We start from the raw sequence: 22,485 nt of genomic DNA, 5'->3' as shown, positions 1-22,485 counted from the left end.
CACAATTTTTGCATATTTTAATGTTATGAGTATGATTTCTGTATTATTTACCTGTGGGCTCAGGAAAGATGACAAACCTATGCCTCGGTTTTGTGAGATCTTTTTAGACCAGTCAAAGTTTTCTAGACCTAGCTACTTGATGCTCGCGAGAATGACATTTAGACCACTTCCATCCATAATGTGCTGCTGTTGGCTGGAGGATGGAGTGGGCAGTCATGATGGAATTAGCAGAGGTAAGATGGTAATATATCAGTTTAGCTTTAAATATCATCATTGGCATACATAATAATGGCAAGTTTCTACGCCATGTAAAAGAAAATATGACAGCTTGCCAGTGTGTCACTATTAGAATCATGATGAGTTCTCATTACACCTTGAAGTGAAATAACTTTGCAGCTTACTTTTCCATTTAAAAGAGAACTATGGTAATTACCGGAGGCAATAGATGCTGTAGCAATACTTATTCTCAAGGAATTATTGTTGGGAAACAGTTGTAAGTGCTGTTATTACATTATAATAATCTATAGAGACTCACTAATTTTTGTATCTCTCCAGACATTATTATCCCACTAATTCATCCATAACTGATAATCTTTTACAATTCAGGTTTTAACAAGTATTCAAGTAGCACCTACATTTATATCAAAGTCCTATGTCACTGTTGACTGTTATTTGTGCAAATTTGTTTTAAAAATAATATTATATTTAGCTTTTACTTATGTTGGCCATCATTGTTGTATCAGCTGTTTCCACTGGGGAAGGAATGCTCCTGGCTGTCCTTGTTGCCCAGTGCTACTGTGCATCCTTTGTGCACAGGACTAGGTAAAACCAGTCGTGGCTGTGGAGCAGGACTACTTGGGATTAGCCTTGACTGGTCTGATTTTTGAGAAACTGGCCCACCTGAACAGCCATAGGACTAGTCATGACCAGTCTGAAAGCCTCACGAAAGTGCAGTTTCAGGTCGAAAGTGCAAAATCGTAGGAGAATATGTAGTTTTGGGCAGTCCTTAGTTTCATATGTAACCCAGACCAAAAAAAAAAAGGTGTAATTATATTCTTCATCAGTATTACAGATGCATCGTTTTGTTGTATATCTCACTCCCCCATCAACGCTGGGGCCCATGGGAATGTAGAGTTCAGGTGGGGGAAGCACAGAAAATTAAGCATTTAGCTTATGACTCACTTGGTTTATATACAGTACCTTGTAGGGCCACCAATCGGAAGAATATGAAGCACTAGGGATCAAGTGACCCTCTTTGTTAAAATGACTCACCAGTCAAGGTGGGCATATTGAATACAGTACCTTATACTGCATTTGTACATTTGTACTTTTTCCTTTCAGTCCCTATGTATCTTCTGCTTATTGCCTGATGCCCCAGTCCTGCAGGGGGTGTCCATAAACAAATCACCTTCATGCCACCCTATCCCCTGCAATTTCACTGCCCTACCCCCAGCTTACACCCCCCTCTCTCATATACCTCTCCACTCCATCCCTCCATATCATCCTCGGTCTCCTCCTCCCTATCCCTTCTTCCACCTCACTGACATACATTCTCATCATTAGTCTTTTACTCTCCATCCTCACCACATGGCCAAACCACCTCAATGTATTTCTCCTAACACTTTGTATCACATCCACATATACACCTCAATGCGCCCTCATTTCCTCATTTCTCAGTCAGTTTCTCCATGTAACTTCACATGTCCCTCTCAAATAACTCATTTCCACTGCTCTTACTCCCGACTTGTGTCCTTCCAACAAGGTCCAAGCTTCTATTCCATACGTTAGAGTTGTTATCACAATAGCTGTTATTATGCAGCAACTTTTTAACTTCCATGCTCACTTCCCTGTTTTTTATCACTGCTTTCAAAGAACCAGCAATCTTTCTTCCTTGTTGTACCCTTTCAAGCACTTCATCCTCCAGACTTCCATCCTTACTCATCACACTACCCAAGTACTTAAATGCACTTACATTTTCCATTTGTTCATCCTCCAACCTCACTGTACATTCAATGACTTCATTTCTCCTGAAGACTCAACTTTACTCCTCCCTGCATTCACCTTTAGACTCCATTTCTTTCACACCCTTCAAAGCTCATTCACCAAGCATTGCAGTTCCTCTGCATCTTCACTTAATGATAGTGTATCACCTACAAATAACAGTACAGGAAGTTTCCAGATGCTGCCCTCTCATTAAGGCCACTCCAGCATCCACTGCCCTACCTTGTATCTCTTTTATAAACCCATCCATGTACAGATCGAACAACCATGGAGACATGACACACCCCTGTTTCAATCCAATATTCAGATAGAAAAATTCACTCAGTTGACCATCCACACACACACTGCAGCCTTTGCATCCTTATACATACTCTTCACAGCATTCAACAGCTTCCCCTTTACTCCACATATTCTTAATATTTTCCAAATTCCTTGTCTATCCACTCTGTCATATGCTTCCTTCAAATCCATGAAGACCACACATACAACTTCATTCCCTTCTTTAGAAACTTTTCCACTAATGACCTAAGTATGATTATCTACACAGCCTCTTCCCTTCCTAAAACCTCCCTGTTCTTCTCCAACTAATTCCTCTGGTATTTCTCTAACATTGTTAGTAAATATCCTTCCATATACCGGGTACTTTTCCTGTAACACTAAGAAGGCAAATGCCTCCATGATTACCACACACTTCTTTTTCTCTTTTTCCTTTGTACTGGAGAATAATTGTTCTTGACTTCCAGTCATCAGGATTCTACTTTCCTCATAAGCCAGTCTTCACATCTTCCATATCTGTTCTATTACTGGCTCTCCCCCATGCTTCATCATTTCACCACACACTCCATTAGTTCCTGGGGCTTTTTCCTCTTTTGACTTTCTTCATTGCTTTCACTATGGTACTGTACTTCCATCCTACTGATCTCGTTCTCCTTTCTCACTTCCATCCCTCTCCCTCTCCCAGCCATTCCCCGCCCACTTATACTCGCATTACTTTCATTCTCTGTGTTTAACAGTTCTTTAAAGTATTCTTTCCATCTGCTCACTTTTTCTCCCTTCTCCACTAGTAATTTACCATTTTTATCTTTCACTCCCCCGCTAACTTCTTTATCACCCTGTCAAATTTCTTTACCTCCTTCCAGAACATTTTTTTTTGTACATTCCCTCCACTTTACACTCAGATTCCTCCCAAATGCTTCTTCCACTCTCTTCATTCTTTCTCTTGGAGGCATGGTGGCTCAGTGGTAGAGCATCAAGCTCGTAATCGGGGGATTGCTAGTTCGAGCCTCGCCCGGGACTGCTGTGCCGGGAGTGGTTGCGCGCTCCTGTAACCTAGCGGGGCTATATGATCCAATGCAGGGTCTAGCTCGGGGGAATGCCATTTCTCCATTTTCATTCTTTCTCTTACTAATCTTTTCACCTCTCTCCTCCTCTTTACATATAACCCTCTCTTTTGTCTCTTAACTTCCTCCCTACCTGATGACAATCAGTAAGTTTCTTTTCTTTAAAATGTGGTTTGTTTGATTCTTAGTTTCATTTCTTTCAGAAATTACCAGTCTTGAGGTAGCACCTCCTCCTAGAAATAGATGCATTACAAGCCATTTTAGGCATTAACTTCTGACCCCAGTTAAACTAACCTAGACCTCAAGCAATTTAATCATAGTCAAAATAAATCTAAGTTTTACTGTAGTTATGTCCCTCACATTCCTGATAAAACAAGAACAGGAATAATGTAAATTCAGTATGTGCTGTTAGTTTCACAGGAGCTATGGCAAAACTGAGTTGCCAGGCAGCAGCTCAGCCAGTGATTGTCTAGAGTAAATGACGTGACTTGTTCTGGCCACCAACTTGTTGGATTAACCCGTTAACTGCTCTATACAGCCTGGGCTGTTCCAAATGTGACTGTTCAATACAGCCCTGGCTGCGCAGGTGAAATTCGAATATGGTGCCATGGTGACCAAGGCCGACCCATGCAAGCATGTTTGAGCCTTCAAAACTGAAACCGAAACCGAAAAAGAAACCGAAAACCATACATTCCAGTAGGGAATCAGACACTTTGATGTTCATCCATGGCTTTACCAGGGTAAATATTGAGCTAATATTTCGTTACTATATATTTTGGCATGTGTTCTCTCAATTCCTAAGAAATTTGGCCTTTGGGAACTTTCATTTTTACCCCTATGTCTGCGCACCATGAACACCTCCAAAAAAACACCATGCGTAGTTAACGGGTTAAATACCGGTAACATTACATCACCGTTATTATTGATTTCTGACAGAATCCTCACAAAAGAAAGGGTGTTTGTACAGGCAGGGTCTAACAATAGATCACCAATAAAATAGATTGATTACGGGCTGTAACAAAAGTACAGTACTGTAATAATAATAATAAAAAAAAAAAAGATTCACAAAAAAAAAAAGAGAGAAATTTTCCTGTCCCAACCTAACCCAGCTCATAACTTATCCCAGCTTTACCTGCTGGTAACTTAACTAAACTAACATGACCATTATTTTGTAGTCACTAACTTGGAATGAATTCATATTCATCCCTGAGCACCATGCTGTGCTGTGAATGGTTGAAACACAACCATATAAGCTATGATTGGTAACAGAAGTACCAGTACCATACTATATTTAGAAAAAAAAAATCATTTATTAAGTCTGTTGATTGCATAGAAAGTGGGAGTCTGCAAGTAAAATTGTACCAGATTATCATTTGTGTTTTAAACATACGTTAGCTACTGACATATCTAGCAGTCATTGCAGCCACAGGAGTTGGTTTTGCCCATAGCTATTCACCCTTTGTGTGGAAGTGTTTCGTGTGCAAGTTTTAGAGCATCTGTTCTTGTGGATTTTCTTGTAATTACCTGTTTTTGCTGTACCATGCACATTATATGTAAACATTTTTGATACAAACTTTCTGTGTTCCTGCGATATTTTATTTCTACATGGTCTTTTATGCTCTTAAATTGCAGATTTTAGTATAGGTATAAGGTAATGTCAAGTTGATGGTCATTTTCCATTTTTTTTTTTTTTTTTTCACATTAGTGCTTTTGTGAGGTTCATTCAAGTTACCATCGGTTGGTTAGGTGAGGTTTGGCATGTCTTTTTCTATAGTTACTGGTCTGTATCTCCTGGACTGGCCTTTGTAAATAAGTTGATATTAAATTAGCATAGTTCTAGTTTGGTAAAACTTGTTAACGTTGGCAAAGGTGGCCTTTTTTTTCTAGGATTGTTTTCATGGATGTATCTGTCTATCTATCTATTGCCAGATGCCTTGAAATCCATCTGTCTATAGCCAGTAGCCTTAGTCCTGGAAGGGATGACCACAAACAAATCGCCTCCACGTTGTCCTGTCGCCTGCCATTTTGCTGCCCTCCCCCCAACTTACACCCCTGTCTCTCATATTCCTCTCCACTCCATCCCTCCATCTCATTCTTGGTCACTCCTTCCCTCTGCTCCCCTCTGCCTGACTCACATATACTCACCTGGTCAGTCTCTCACTCAATCCTCTCCACATGGCCAAACCACCTCACAGTATTTCTCCTAATGCTTTCTATCACATCCATATCCACACCACAACGCTTCTTCACATCCTCATTTTTCAGAGTCTCTCTCCATGTAACTCCACATGCTCCTCTTTGTCTGCTGCTGTCACTCTTGACTTGTGTCCTTCCAACAAAGTCTAAGGTTCACTTCCATATGTTAGAGTGGGGATCACAGTACTGTCATGCAGCAATTTTTTTTTTTTTTTTTTTTTTTTTTTTTTATAGGAAGAAATTGCTGTGGCTTTACCCACTTGATAGTCTGGGGAGGCTTAAATCACAGGCAGACCCCAAATTTTTTATGATCATTTTAGGAATGTTTTGGCCTGTTTTGAGGGTGAGAAGTCATCAAATTATTGAAGAGCAGATGCAGCCACAGTACTATTTTTTGGAAATACGTGCATTCCAAAAAATGACCATCACCTGTTCCAGTCTTAGCTAAGTTGGCTTGCCCCCCCCCCTCCCCCCAGCTTATTTGAACCCAGTGGACTGCTAGCTGAAACTTCTCTTTTCCTGCAGTCCACCATCACCCTTTCAAGGGGATAGGGAGGGAGTTCAGGGATGTTTCAAACCTGACAGAGGAGCTGTGTGGTTATAATTTCACCACTGCATGAAGGCATGACTCTCAAATCTTTAGCTTGAGTATGCTGTAACCTCCACCCATCTTACTGTCATATATACTGTGTGGTACATAGATGATATGTGTAGAGTACAGGACATGTATAGCTACTATGTTGCACTCCACACCATACAGCATATAATGGTACTGTCACACTGTCCAGATTTTACACAACTGAGATATTAACACATCTCTTGTGTATTGGCATTGATCCTCTCTGGTGGAGTGTTTGGCCTGTTTCAGTGCCACAGATCTGCTTAATTAGATATGATCATAATTTTGTTCTGCATAATAATAACAGTGACAGTACTGATATAGACATGTGCAAGGATGACAATTTTCTTTCCAGTATCAGTATCACAGAGTAGTGCAGATGATAGACTGGGCTTTCCTGATGACCTTCCCAATGAATATGGCAACACAAGTGTGGACTCTGACACCAGCGAATATCGTGAACTGGAGGAATGCCACTCATCCCCAGCCAGCCCTTATGTGGCCACCAGCTGGGAGATGAACTACCATGAAGCTGCCATCTTTCTTGAGGTTTGTGATGCATGTAGTGCAGAATTTGTTTTTCCTTCAGTAATCTTTTGACTGCTTGATTTGGAGAAATACTTTCCTATCTATCTATCTATCTATAGCCCGACGCCCTAATCCCGCAAAGGGTGGCCGCAGACAAAACGCCTCCAAGTCACTCTGTCACCCACCATTTGACTCCCCTCCCCCCAACTCACCCCCCCCCTCCCTCATATACCTCTCAACTCCATCCCTCCACCTCATCCTCGGTCTACCCCTCCCTCTTCCTCCCTCCACCTCACCTACATACACCCTCTTAGTCAGTCTTTCATTCTCCATCCTCTCCACATGTCCAAACCACCTCAGTGTATTTCTCCTAATCTTTTCAACCACATCCACATCTACCCCACAACGTTCCTTCACTTCTTCATTCGTCAACTTTCCAAGTTGAATAAAGCCATATAGTGGTAAATATAATATTGTAACAGCCAATCGTGGGATGTTGGCAGAGGAAAGGAAAGGAGTGCCTGTAGTGAAGAGGTGTTCTTAGCTGGAGGTTGTTATCATTTTGGTCAAAGAGCATCTCCACTAATTGTTAGCCTACTGATAGGGTGTAATGATGCAGACTAAATTGTTATGTGACGAGTGAATTAGACCATGTATTGTTCATCATTCTTCATATCAAAGGCTCCGTCTTACAGATGACGTAATTGACATGTACAGTATTCCGTATTCCTCATTATTACAGAATCAGATAATAGGTAGACCACCATTTTTACTACTTCATATTGATATCCACAGGAAGGAGAAAACAATGACAAATTTAACAGTCATCCCCGCGATCGAGATGCCCTGCCAGCGTATCTTGTGACCCACAACCATGGTTTCTATTCCCTGGACCTCTTTGCTGCCCTCCTTCTCATGTCACTGGCAGTCATCGAACAGCCAGCAGTCATCCAGGTACAGTATATCACTCACTCCCTTACTGAACTCCTGTACAGTCATATCCCTTTATTTTGTTCCTAATTGGGGCTAGTACACTGATGAGTAATGTACTAATATTTCTTAACCAGAATATTGCAATGTTGTTGAAAGATAGAACTGTATAATGCTGACCAGAGATATTTAGTGTTAGCTTTTCTTACTTTTTCTAACCTAGAAGAGGTGTAATTTCACTTTGCGTATCTTTATCACACATACCTGATAAACATATGCCAACTGTGACACACCCATATTGTAATCTTTAGTTCTGTAGGCAGGTATGAACTTCACCATTTTCTGGCCCTGTCCCCTCCCAGGAACCTCCCAGCAGAGGATGGTCATGATTGAATTGTCTTTTGACTGTTCCATCAGTACACATTTTGCTTGCTTTTTCAACCTTTTTTCCATTTTCAGTTCTCTGACATATTACTTGCTTATCTTCCTTCTCCCATGTTACCGGAGGTCTCCTGTCTCTTGTTTTTTCATTATTTTGCCCACATGTCCATACCAAATCAGTGTTTCACTGTTCACCGTACAGCATCACACTGCATGCCCTTTGCTTCTTCCTTCTTACTAGGTGTTGCATAAGAGTAATGCTTGACTTGCTCGATCTTTTTGTAATGCTTATCATGACTGCTGGTCTTATGAAGCCCATGTCAACCACCTCAACCTTTGACACTTCTCCCTCATTTAGTGTCCTAGTTTCATTCTTGTTTGTAAGATTTGATATAGTAAAATGTTTTCAATGCCTTCTGTGCTTTCAAGCCAGCCAGCCCTGCTTCCAGAACTTTCTTCATTTCTCCAGTCACCCTTCCGTGAAGTGTTCTCCCTCACCATCCATGCTTCTTTATTAAAAAATTACTACTGTGTGATACAGGTATATAAAATTTTTCCCATCTGTCAACTTTTAACCCCAAGTTCTGATATGCAGTTCAGTTACTGTATAGCATTAACTTAAAATCAGTAACTCAGGGCTGTTCTGTTTCAAACACCAGGTAGAAGATAAAAAGTCATAAGCAGGTCACATTATCTGTACATCAGACAAAAGATGAACAGCTCCCAAAATTAAAGCAGTATCAACTCTTGAGATGATGTAAGAGAAAATGCTAAACAAAGAACCAGTTGAAGCAACAGGTCGAGAAACTTGAGAGAAGCATTTGTGTTGTAATGGATTATCACCATTTAATTGATATGATGATATTATTCCAGGGTGTTCCAGTGGGTGTCCATACCTCTATTGAGCTCTTTGGACTGTTCCTGGTTGGGATCTCCATAGTGATGCAGCTGCGGTGGCTAGGCCCACGTACCTTCCTCAAGCACAAACGCTCTGTTGTTAAGGTGGTTCCCTTCATGTCACACAATTTGGGTTGCACTGGGGTGATTAGATACCAGTTGTATGTGGTACTGTATATCCATCCATCCATTAGCCAATCCTTTGTTGCTCCATCAGGAACATTTTCATTTCAGGTTTCATAAGAATGGCTAGCTATATGAAAATACGTATGATTTGTGTATGTGAGATGGTGTTGAGAATTGTTAAGGTTTTAACGGTGAGTGGATGGACAGATATATGGTCCATTTCACCATGTATTCTCATAATTTCATGTATCCTGATCCTATCCATCCCCTTGAAATATGGGAACTTGCTAGTTCCCACAGTGTACAGTAGCCTACCAGTAACATGAAAAAGCTTAAGATGTTTTAGAAAATATCCCTGACCAGTAATGGTGATTGACAACAACTGTTTCTAATATAAGCTCACTTCTTGTTCCTCAGTTAGTGACATGGGTGGTTATGATCGTGGATGCCATCGTTGTTATTGTTAGCGCCAAGACACATTTCCGTGTGACCAGAGCTCTGCGACCCATCTTTTTTATCGATAACCGTTACTTGGGAGGTGTTCGTAGGTGAGTTGCATCAGTGTTGTGATGGATATTTACAGACTTGAAATTTTGCTGTTTCTGCTGATGAAGTCTGTATTGTAGCTATGTGACTGATTCCACAGTTCATGTTATTCTAAAGCTGTGGCAGGACAGTGAAATGGCAGGGGACAGGGCAACTTGGAGGGAATTATTTTGTGGCCACCCATAATGGGATTGAGGCATCTGGCAATCGATAGATAGATAGATTAGTATTAGTATTATTTATTCAGTTGGTGTATGTTTTGAGCTGTGTTTGTGTTTGTACATAAGATTATGTTTTTAACTTCCATTAGCAGTGTAGTCTGTAGATGAATTTATTCTTTTAAGACTTGTCCAAGTAGGAGAGTTGAAATCAGTGAATTGAGATCAAATGGATCTGGACAGCCTGTGGAATGCATATAGGGTTTGCTTAGTTAGGAATGCTAAAGCAGTTTATGGTGTGGCAAGAGTAACAATGAAGAGGTTAAGAGAGCAGTGAAGGAAAAGTGGAAGAAGTGACTAGAGTGGTTACAGGACAGGGGTTCAGTTGATATAAGAACTGAATATATTGAAAGGAAGAAGCACGTAAAGAGACTAGGGAAGAGGATAAAGAAGGAGGTAAATGATGATCTAGGAAGAAAAATTAATGCAAATTACTCTGAAAATAAGAAGTTATTCTGGAAAGAGGTGTGGAAATGTAGAGGTAGCAGGGGAAAGAAATGTGAAAGTGTGATGGATGTAAGTGGTAAAATATTAACCCATGGGCCCGGGGATAAATTAAGGATCAGATGGAAAGAATATTTGAAAAGCCTGACGAATGGGAATAGAGAGAGCAGAGCCACTGTAAACATGATTGGTTTTGGGGGTGTGCAGAGAAGGAATGCAGTGTAGGAAACATGATACTCGCACAGGTGAAAAACACTCTGAAACGGCTGAAAAATGGGAAAGCAGCTGGGGTCAGTGAGGTGTATTCAGAGATGATTAAGTGTAGTGGAGAGAAAGGAATGAAGTGCTTGTTGGAGATGTGTAAGAAGGCATGGATGAGTGAAACTGTGCCTACAGAGTGGAAAAAGGCTGTGATTTTACGCCTGTAAAAAAATAAAGGTGAGCAAGGTGAGTGCAAGAAATATTGTAGCATAAGGTTATTGAGTGTTGGAGGGAAGGTTTTTGGAAGAATTATTGTAGAGAAAGTAAGAGATTTCAGAAGTCCTAGTGAGAGATGAACAGGTTGGCTTTAGGAGCGGCAGACGATGTGTAGATCAGATATTTGCAGTGAGACAGATAGTGGAGAAGGCTTGTGAGAAAGACTATGAGGTGTGTATGGCATTTATCGATCTGGAAAAAGCATACAACAAAGTAGACAGAGAAAGATTGTGCACATGTGCAGTGTAGATGGTAAGCTGCTAGGTGCCGTCAAGAGTTTTTAATATGGTAGTGAGGCATGTGTAAGGGTAAGTGGGCATCTAAGTGAATGGTTCACGATCAATGTGGGTGTTCGACTAGGTTGTGTGATGTCCCCATTGCTGTTCAGTATATATATATGGATAGGGTGAGGAGAGAAATAAAAACACGAGTAGTGGAGAGAGGGATGGCATTGGTAATGAATGATGATGGATGGAGTATCTCAGATTTGTTGTATGCTGATGATACAGTGCCACTTCAATTACCAGGCAAGAACTTGGTAGACTAGTGCAGAGTTTTGCTGATGTCTGTGAGTGTTGTGCCTTGAGAGCAAATGTAGAAAGGAGTAAAGTGATGGTAATCGAGAGAGAAGGTGACTTCCAGTGTGATGTTGCAGTGAATGGAGAGACTGGAATTGGTGAGAGAGTTCAAATTCCTGGGTACAGTGATAGAAGAGAGAGGAAAATATACAAAAGAAGTGGAAAGTAGAGTGACACAAAGAAGGAAAGTAGCTGGTGCCATGAAGGCCTTGATAAGAAACAGAAGCTTGAGTGTTGCAGCTGCACGAGGCTTACATGAAGGAGTGTTAATGCCAACTTTAACATACGGGTGTAAGACTATGGTGTGGTATGAAAATGAAAAGTCTGGAGTGAGAGCAGTGGAGATGAGACTGCTGAGGAATGTATGTGGAGTACAGAGAGTGAATAGGATACAAAATAATGTGATTTGTGAAAGGTGTGGAGTGAAGTCTGTGGACACCAGAATCGAAGAGAGTGTACTGAGATGGTATGTTCATGTGGAGAGAATGGATAGCAATAGAATGGTGAAAAAGGTATATCTGAGCTAATTTGAAGGAGGGAGGAGGCAAGGTAGGCCAAGGAAGTGGAGAGATATGGTAGATGAATGTGTGAGGAGGAGAGGTATGGAAGTCAGTGAGGCTAGGAATCTGACAAGAGATTGAGTTGGCTGGATGAATGTTGTGAGATGAAGTGCATGATCAGGGAATTGGCACCCCTTTTTAATGTAACAGCATTTGGATTGACTCTATCAGATAGGTATATGTGAAGCTATAGATTGTGTTAAAATTATTTTGGCCTTTTTGATGGAGCCAGGATTCCATGGGCTTGAATGATGAGTGGATGGAAGCGTGGCCTATTGAATTGGGCAGACATAGGCTGTCTGGAGGTTGCTACTCCTCACCCTGCCCTAGGTTGGGAAAGGAGGTCCGGATGATGATTATGATGATTATTTTATTTTTTTATTTCTTTATTTTTTATTTATTTATTTATTTATTTTTTTGTAAGGAAGAGAAGTATGGAAGTTGGTGAGGCTAAGGGACTGACAAGAGACCGGGCTGGCTGGATGAATTTTGTGTGAAGCAGCACTTAACCAAGGATTTGGCACCCCTTTTTAACGTGACAGCATTCAGATTGACTCTATCAGACAGGCATATGTGACGCCACAGACCATGGTGAAATTATTTTGGCCTATCTGAGGGAGCCAGGATTCTATGGGCTTGAATGATGAGTGAATGGAAGCGTGGCCCATTGAATTGGGCAAACTTAGGCTGTCTGGACGTTGCTACTCCTCACCTTGCCCTAGGGTGGGAAAGGAGGTCTGGATGATGATGATGATGATGATGATTTTTTTGTTTTTTACGTTAACAAGATTTTAATGGTATATGTCGTGGATGTGTCTGAGGAGTGATGTAATTGCAGACTTTTTGCATGAATAATTGTTAGTAACCTCATGGTCCTGATACAGATTCCTGCGTCAGATTCTAATGTCGGTGCCGCCTATCTTGGAGGTACTTGGAATCCTCTTCTTCATCTTGATCATCTTCACCACCTTGGGTTACTACCTGTTCAGCCCTAACCCCAAAGATCCATACTTCTCATCCTTTGGACAAGCCTTTGTGTCACTCTATGTGTTGCTTACAACCGCCAAGTAAGTTGCCGCTATAGTCTTTCATTAGAAGTCATTAGTCTCATTCTTTAACTTAACAGCCATCCCATTACCATGACTTTGTCTGTGTGGATGCTGGTTTGTCATATGCTTTTTAAACTCCTTCAGATTGAGGAGTCTCTCATGTGCCAACTATAGTTGTCTTGCAGTCATGCAGTAGTGATTGAAATGAAAAAGATGTTTTCAGTCTGAGGGTTTTTATGGAAATTGTTTCTCACCCCTTTCTGCCATAGACCCTTCATTGTCCTGAATGGAGACATCCTGAAGAATAAAGTAGTGTATTGGAGGAAGGACAAAAGTGTAGGTTTGTGGCCAAAAGTCCATTTTTCTTCCATTAGGGTGTTGTGGAGGTATCATGTGTACCACCTAGACAGTCATGTGCTTCTTTTACTTACCACAACTAAGTCCTCTTTCAGTTGTGAGTATGCTTAGCGTTCGGGAATGAAGCCAAGATTAAGTTGTGTGGTAATGAATCCAAACAGAAGCATCAGTGATTTCAGCCTTATCTTGCCCTGGCCCGAACATGACAGCTCTCTGATCAGCTTATAGCTTTGCAGAGACAAAATCCCTCACTGTTACACTTAGGTACTGGAGGATTGCCCCTCATTCTTTATAGTGTCTCTGTGCTCTCCATTTGAAGGCAGCTAGGTTTTTGGTTATTCAGAAACCTTTGTCAGTTCAGTAACCCTCATGCTTTAATTGCTTTACAAAATTAAGGATGTGTTGTCTGCTTTTTTTAAGTTCTGTCTGTGGTGTGTTTTGTATTGTTAATGTGATGTAATTACTAATATATGTGGGTGCTGGTGTATGGTTTAATGGTGATGAGTGTGTTACGATGCAGTTTCCCCGACGTGATGATGCCAGCTTATGCCCGCAGTCATTGGAGTGCTGCTTTTTTCATCGCTTTCCTCGCCATCAGCCTCTACTTTATCATGAACCTGGTCAGTCATCCTTTGTCCTACCCTTGTTTTGCATAAGTTAAGTACAACTGTTAAAATAAGTTAGATAATGATAGGTATTGTTAAGTTGGGTTTATGAGGGTTTCTAGGTTAACTTTCCAGCCTGATGACTTTTATTCTGAATTCTTGCCTTACCATGCAGTTTTACTAAATGCGAATGAGATCTCTTGTAGTGATGAGGTAAATGAAAGCTGTATCTACTCTGTCCAGTCCAAAAAGTCTACCCTGAGCTAAAAAAAATATAAAATGTAGAAACAGGAATATACTGCAAAATACATTGCTATAGTCAGTCTGTTTTTCTGTCTATAGCCAGATGTGTTAATCCTGAAAGGTTTAGCTACTAACAGATCTTCTCCATGTCACCCATTCCTTCGCTCTTATGCCACTCTCCCTCATGGTGGTGGCGCTGAGTTGAGTTAGGTTGGTGTGGGCTGTGTTTGGTAAATCGCTAGTTGTTTAGGTTAGGTTAGGCTCTGTAGGTCTGTGTTATGCCAGTTAATTTGGGTCTAGGATGATTATATTGTGGAGGTTAAAGTAATACTTCTCACGTAATGACACTCAGGGATGAACGAGGCTGGTCACTCATTTTAAATGTCAGGACCAACTTGCCCTAGCCCTGGGCTTCTACACTTCTCATGGGGCAGCACTGAATTAGATGATGAATGAATGAATGAATATACATAACTAACATTACCTTAGTGTAAGCAAGATTAGGGAAAGTCATTTTGGTCATTATATTTTATTTTCCTCCTTGTTGGGTTTCAGTGAATCATTGCTGTTGCAGTAAATACCTCTATATTTTATGATGGCATTTGTTGGAAGTCTTCAGCCTTTTCAGTTGCAGTGTTTTTTCTCAGTTGAATAAAATCATGTCACTTCAGCCAGAATAGAGCCGTTAGAATGTCTCAGTCACTTGAAGCAGTCATTTTCAAACTACTGTACTTTCTGTGGACCAGTGTGTGGCTACATTATAAATAGGCCTTATCCCCCCCTCTTCTTTTTTTTTAAATGGCCACAAAAATAATGGTGTCTTTCATAAATTCTTCCTTTTACTTAGCACCTATCTTGTATGTTGTAACCTCATGTACTTCTTGTGCTGGTGATTACATTCTTGTACAAGCATACCCAATACAGTACTTGGTGAACAGTTAAAGTGACATCAAATACCTCTGAGTACCTACTCTTTAAGTTGTCAGTTCTGTCTTAGCACTATACTTACTCCATCCTTTGCACATGATATGTTCAGTAGCCCACCAATCTCTCCCTCATTTTAGGTGGTAGGTAGTGCATTAATCCTCACTTGATCAAATTCACTAAGTTTTCTTTTCTAGCTAATGCTAGGTGAATTTAGTCAGTTGCGAGTGTGTCATGGGAAGCAGAGAGAGAGTTATACTGCCACATTTAACCCTGTCTTTGCAAGGCAACTTACTGGTAGTACTGTATTCTGTTCCAGGTTAACTAGACTGGTTTATACTGCTGAGTGAATCATAGGAGCCAAAAAATATAGTACCTATTCTGTTTCTGCATTTCTCATTGTTGAGTATTCTCTGCACTTATATGGACCTGTACTAGATGCTGGCAGTGGTGTTTGTGGTGTTCAGCGACATAGAGAAGGATAAGTTTCGCAAACTATTGGTACACAAGAGACGCGCCTGCCAGTATGCATTCCGCCTTCTGGTGACACGCTCTCAACCCACTCACATTCCCTTCAAGCACTTCAAGGGACTCCTTAAGTTCTTCAGACCCAGCACTAGTAAGTTATGTCATCACTCATTAATTCATTCACTGCCATGTTGTACAAGTACTTCACATTAAAAGTCAGAGATATATTTCGAAATACCAAAACTTTTTTCAAACTGTTGGTACTGTAAATTGGGAAATACATTAGATCAGCTATACAGACGTAATAGATTTTTCTTAGGTTTGTGATTACTGTGAACTGTGTCTCAACTGTACATTAAATTGGGCACTAACAGACCTTTATGAGTTTTCTTGCAGCTTCCATATTCACCTGTCTATTTTATATGAAGGACTTCATAGCATCAGGTTCTTTTCTTCCATGAGCCCACTGCACTCTACACTTCCTGTGCACGTTAACCTGTCATTTTCATCACCAGCAAATACTTAATCTCATCCATCAATTCAGTTTTCACTTGTCAGCACATCATGCTGTGGGACAGATTCATTAACCATTACCTTTTTCTTATCTACATTAACAGTCGCACTTTATTACTCAGATATTCACCGAACTCAGAATAACTCTACATATTAGCAAGCATTGCAACATTATTTCATTTCGTTTCATTTTTGAAGGCTCCAACATGCTTGTATGCATCGGCCTTGGTCACCTAATGGTGGCTTTCCATGCTGCTCGATCTCTGGCAGCTTCCCTATTTAGTCCCTTATCCCTGAAGTTACACTCAGTGACCTCATCCCAGGTCTTTTTTGGTCTGCCACTTGCTACCCTTCCCCCAACATTAACATTTCTCACTTTCTGCACCCAGCTATCATCCCCCATCCTCTCCACATGCCCAAACCATCTCAATCTACCTTTCCTTATCACAACACCAATACACCCTAGTCCCATCCTACCTCTCAACTCTTCCATTATAAACCTATCTCCCCCAGGTCTCTCATTCAGGGACACACTGCACATCCACCTAATCATTGTCATTTCTGTGCTTTTGAACCCGCAAATATCCTCTTCCTTTACTGCCTAGGTCTCACTACCATACAGCATTACACTCCTAACACATGCTGCATACAAAGATCCCTTAGCACTGAAGGAGACCCCTCTCAATATCAGGAGAGGCAACAGCTCCCCGAACTTCTTCCGATCACTCCTCAGTCTAGCCACAGAGCTAGCTCCAGCCTCACCTCCAGCACATAACATGTCTCTCAAATAACAAAACTCTTCAACACACTCAAGAGACTCACCAGCAAGTTCAGTCCTTTCACTGCTGGTGATCTTCACATGCTCTCCCCAACACACTGCATGCATGAAATCAGCATTATCTCACAGTCTGCCTCTAATACTGCTACATCTCTTATACAGTACACCCACTTATCTTAAAAACTGCACAAGATGGAATTACTTCACACATGACCACTCGCCCTCTTCATTGACAGTGCTGCCTCCAGCCCTAGATACCATCACTTTTGTTATATCTGCATTTACTCTTAAGCCCTTGTGCCCTATACCATCTTTCCATTTCCTAAATCTTTCCTCTATCTTCCTTTCATTCTCCACAGTCAAAAACAAATTATCAGCATACGTCATCTCCCACGGGAGTCCATTTCTGAAGTCACGTGAGGGGGCTTCAGGTACCACAATAAACAACAAAGGGCTCAAGACTGACCCCTGATGCACACCAACATTCACGGAAGACCCCTTGCTCAAGTCTCTATTCACCCTTACCTGGGTGCGAGCTCTTACATACATGGCCATAACCACCTTAACCAGCCACTCCGTGATCCCAAGCTTTCTCATTACCCACTTCACCACATCTCTAGGAACTTTGTCAAAAGCCCTCTCCAAATCAGTAAAAACAAAGTACTGTACAGTTCTCTTTTCTTTCGTATATATTTTTCCTGAAGCTGTCGAACAGTGAATGTGGGATCAGTGGTCCCTTTACATATAGAAATCTTGAGATTTTCCATTCCTCAACATTCATCACCAGATACCCTACCCATAACAAGACTTGTTTTGACTTTTTGCATAGCCACAAGTGTTACAGCACTGGTATGCAGCATGTGTTACAGAGTAAGATGAAACTATTTATGAAATTATGTACAATAAACTCCTGATTATCTAGCGTAATAGAGCCAAAGACCTGATGTATACTGTCAAAATGCCGAGTTATGCAAAAGGTACCCCTGGGGGCCCCTAACCCCCCAACTGTATAACATGTACAGAATGCTTTAAAATGTAAACAAACAGCTAATAGACGTTCTTAAAAACATTATAGTGTAATGTACTGTTAAGTGCACTATAATTTTATGTACAGAAGCAATATCATGTTGACAATGGGGATAATTTCAAAGTCCCCCCCAGCCAGCATACCCGTTTTCTTTCACCCGTCAGTACATGAACTGTGTAACGCACATTGTAAACACTATAAATTGTCAAAAATCAGCTAAAAGACATTCCAAATATCGAAATACTGTATGCACTGTGAATTACACTGTAATCTTATGTACAGAAACACATTTCGTGTTGATGGTGGTGATGATGATGGTGGTGGTGGTGATGTAGACATTATTGGAGAATACTGTACAATAACACCCAAAATAAACAATAAAAAAAAAAAGGATTAAATGAAGGATATTTCACTACTGTATCATTGTGTGTACACCATACTATACTTTCTTCAAAAGAAATTCTAGCAGATGACTGCCATACAGAACGCAACAAAATTTTCGTCTTGTAGTAGCAAGGGCAAACTTCACTTGGGAGGAAACAGTTGTCTAAATGATTTTATATATTGTGTTAACAATTCCTTTGAAGCATGATTATTTTGCTTAGTAAAATAAACACATTTTTATCAACCCATCTTGTTAAGTAACACAATTTAATCGACTTTTCTTTCCAATACACTTTCATTGGTGCCTTAGAAGAATCCAGTAGTCACTTGTACAGTGCAGTAATGTACACTTCAGAACACTGTAAATTGTACTTACCAGAGAAGAAAGGAGTGGGAGTGTGGGGGGGGACAACAATACGACGTGCCAGAAAGCCACAGCAGCACTAGAAGGCCAGCCAGGTTTTAGAGGGAAACCCTTCACAACATTGCCGTTTAATAATAACAATGTTTTGGATAAAACATAGAGTGCAGTGTAGGTTCGTTTGAATATCGGCACCAAAACGGCGGAGGAATACAATGGAGAGTAAGAGAAAATCCCCCTTCCTGCTGCCAGCCAGTGAAAATTCTGCATTAGAATTCTCCCTCCCCTGCCCTAGCCAATCAAAACTCTTCTACTCCCAGCCACTGCAGCTCCCCTCCCTACCCACCACGAAACACCCCGTGAGCTGCTAGGCCCACCACCTGTCAATCTCCCTCCCTCTGTCAACACTCCATCCTTTTCATATTACAGTACATGTACAGTATAACCCCATTCATTTTGTGTATTTTATTTATTTTCATTTTTTGTGCTTGTGGCTGGATGTTTGTCTCATGCAGGATAAAAATGTACTTTTAGCCAGAAGAAAGGATCCTTCATGCTGGGTAGTGTCAAAGATGTTATGCATTCTGCCAGATACCATTTTAATTCAGCCATTAGCTACACCGAATAATGTTGTATGCTGGGTAGTGCTGAGACAGATAATCAGGAGTTTACTGTACAGAGATAGCAAAATATAGTTATGAATGAAAATACAGGTAACCGGTGCCTAGTAAACCTTTTGGATTTGGATAATAACGTAGTCGGAGCAATGGACTGTAGTTTTGCAGTAAGTCAGTATTATGAAGTAAGTCAGTATTAACCCTATTATTACAGTGTTATTATAAATGGTTTCCTGGTGCACAGGAAACCATTTGACAAGCCAAATGGTTTCTTTTGCATCAGGAAACCGTTTACTGTGCTGGGTGATAACCATATAAACAGATTGTGATGCCTGGTGATTCAATGGGTAATTAAGGCACTCCAATCGGATTGGGCTGTTGCAGGTTTATATCCAAGGGATTGGAGTTTATTACTCACATAATGCCACTCAAGGATGAATGAGGCCAGTCACTTTCATCTAAAATGTCAAGACCCACTTTGCCTAGCCCTGGGCTCCAACGCTTCTCATGGGGCAACACTCAATTAGATAATTAATGAATTATTATTTCCTTTTATCTTCAGTCTTTCTTTCCTTCATTCTTTCTTCGTCCTTCTGCCTATAGGTGACTGTACACTCCCTCTTCTGTCTTTCTTTCCTTCATTCTTGCCTCTTCCTACCTACGGGTGACTTTACACTGAGTGACAAGCCAAATGGTTTCATGTACACCAGGAAACCATATACTATGCTGGGCGGTAACTATATAACCAAATTATGGCACCTGGTGGTTTAGTAGGTAATTAAGGTGCTCCAATCGGGTTGAGCCGGTGCAGGTTTATATCCAAGGAGTGGTTGGGGTTTGTTGCTCACGTAATGCCACTCAGGGATGAGTGAGGCTGGTCACTCTCATCTTAAACATCAGGACCAACTTGCCTAGCCCTGGGTTCCCACACTCCTTATGGGGTGACAAAGGATTGGATGGTGGATGGATGGATTATTATTATTATTATTGTTGTTATTTTAGTGTCATCTTAAATGTCAGGACTAACTTGCCTAGCCCTGGGCTCCTATGCTTCTCATGGGGTAGTGCAGGATTGGATGATGGATGGATGGATGGATGGATTTCTTTGATCATATTCTCCCTTACAGAGCTAAATTCCAGTACTAGTTGTATGGTGAAAATTATGATATTGTGGTACATACCCTTTTCTTACCTGGGGGACTGCCTGTAGTCAACCAGTCATCTTAAAACTGGCTGAGTGTTTATTGCTGCTGTCTTGGAAAAAAAAAAAAAATTGATTTCACTACTCCCACAGATGAGAGAGATGTCTTCCTGATGTTCAAGGCTCTGAACCGCTCCCAGTCTGGTCTATTGAGTCTTAATGAATTCTATGATGTGTATAACATCTGCAGTTTCCGTTGGCGACCACAGAAGGCTCCTCAGCCGTGGTTTAGTGAACTTCCTGGGCCAATACGCTCATGCTGTTTCCTGATTCAGCACTTGGTCACAAACAAGTGGTTTGACTTTTTTGTGTGTAAGTATTCAGTCTCATTGACAGTCTTATCGTTATTCCTTAACAGTCCTTTTTGCACCCGAGGGAGTATAGTTGAGAGTTTCTGGAACCTAGAAAAGTTGTAAAGTAACTTTTTCAATATGGTGATATATTCCCAGCAATCCCTATTCCCCCCTCCCCCCCTTTTAATTTTTTTGGTGGCCTATGAATGACAACTTATAATGAGTGGGTGAATAGGAAGCATGACATCATTTTGTTCCACAATAATTTGATTTTATAAATGAAACAACAGTTTATCATCTAATTGCATGTGTGTGTGTGCTTGCATGCAGGTGTGTGTGTGTGTGTGTGTAAATTAATGGTTGTTTATATTGCAGATGCTGTGATAGTGGTGAATGCTGCCACACTCATGGTGTCTACTATTTATATATCCTCCAAGGGTCCCTTCAGTCCTTCAGAGGTTGAAGTCTCCTGGGACCAGCTTGTTTGTATAGCATGTGTGTATCTAGCCATCTCTACTTTTACAGTGACACACTTATGTCTCGTGTGCATTAACACACCCTGTTACAGATATTCAAACTACATGTGCTGTATACATTAACACACCATTCATCATAAATGTAGGCATACAGTGATTAATCAGCAACAAGCAGCATTGATAGAGGGAAAAGAAATTAGTATTGCAAAATATGAAATGAATGAAACATCAGCTTAACACTATGTATTTGGTGACAACTTTTTAAAATAATTTTTGCCGCCCGTAGTAGCAAAGGAGTTTGTGAAGGTTTTATCTGGCTCCTTATGTCAGAAAAGAAACTTCTAACTTGAATGAAATCATCATCATCATCAGTCATCATCATCATCATCATCATCATCATCATCATCTATTCCAGTGTTGCCCCAAGAGGAGCATAGGAGCCTGAGGCTAGGCAAGTTGGTTCTGACATTTAAGATGAGAGTGACCAGCCTCACTCATCCCAGAGTGGCAATACTTGAGCATTAAACCCCAACCATTCCTTGGATATAAACCTGCACAGGGTCAATCTGACTGGAGTGCCTTAATTACCCACTAAACCAGCAGGTGCCATAATTTAGTTGTATGGTTACTACCCAACCTAGTAAATGGTTTCCTGGTGTACAGGAAACCATTTGACTTGTCACTCAGTGTAGAGTCACCTGTAGAGAGAAGGAAGAGGAAAGAATGACAAGAGGAAGGAAGAGGAAAGACTGAAGTAAAGAATGACAGAAGAGGGAGGAAAGAATGAAGGAGGAGAGGAAAGGGCAGTCACCTGAGAGCAACATCACATCGAGTGAGTGGATGGTGGGCACCCCCACCTACCACTTATGTAGTAACAAATTAAAATGATTATCTCTGGTTAAAGGGGTTAAATGAAATTTGGACTTAACAAAGTCCAATGACATCTTTAATATTTTTCTTGCTGCCACCAGATGATTTAATTCAGTTCAAGACATTTCAACTTTGATAGGTAAGATAGAGGCTTTATTTATGGAAGCACAATGAGAGGTTTCCCATAAGCTTAGTAATTTGGTCTGGTGGCAGCTGAAGTATAATGAAAAATATTTTGCAGTTCAAGAAGGATTATGTTTTGGCATAAGAGTGGTAGTTAATTTTGTATGCATCTCTTTTGATGATCAGATTGAACCACTCAGGAGTTTTGTATAATCAAAGACAAAAGTTTGTCTGCTGTTCCTTTGTGTTTGTTCCACAATTAAGGCATGTTTTTCACTTTTTTCCTTTACATATAGTACATATAAATATACTGTATGTACGGGCTAGATGGTAAGCTGCAAGGTGCCGTCGAGTT

General features: G+C 40.7%; 1 protein-coding gene across 1 annotated transcript in view; it reads left to right on the top strand.

Annotated features, from left to right (window-relative positions):
- The first annotated feature begins 6,611 nt into the window (after window positions 1-6,611).
- LOC145411425 (two pore channel protein 1-like) overlaps window positions 6,612-22,485 on the top strand; it is a 32,645-nt gene continuing 16,771 nt past the window's right edge. The window contains exons 1-9 of the mRNA XM_080281465.1: window positions 6,612-6,705; window positions 7,480-7,638; window positions 8,869-8,997; window positions 9,436-9,566; window positions 12,726-12,908; window positions 13,768-13,867; window positions 15,458-15,638; window positions 20,462-20,680; window positions 21,037-21,156. Coding sequence (XP_080137591.1) covers window positions 6,673-6,705; window positions 7,480-7,638; window positions 8,869-8,997; window positions 9,436-9,566; window positions 12,726-12,908; window positions 13,768-13,867; window positions 15,458-15,638; window positions 20,462-20,680; window positions 21,037-21,156 — 1,255 coding nt within the window. The 5' untranslated portion in view covers window positions 6,612-6,672. The remainder of the gene's footprint in view (window positions 6,706-7,479; window positions 7,639-8,868; window positions 8,998-9,435; window positions 9,567-12,725; window positions 12,909-13,767; window positions 13,868-15,457; window positions 15,639-20,461; window positions 20,681-21,036; window positions 21,157-22,485) is intronic.

Source organism: Coenobita brevimanus, chromosome 89 (assembly GCF_032717465.1).
Source record: "Coenobita brevimanus isolate Jiangsu-jjx chromosome 89, ASM3271746v2, whole genome shotgun sequence".
Lineage (NCBI taxonomy): Eukaryota > Metazoa > Arthropoda > Malacostraca > Decapoda > Coenobitidae > Coenobita > Coenobita brevimanus.
Note: the sequence above shows the minus strand (reverse complement) of the source record. Positions and strands in the feature narration are given on the sequence as shown.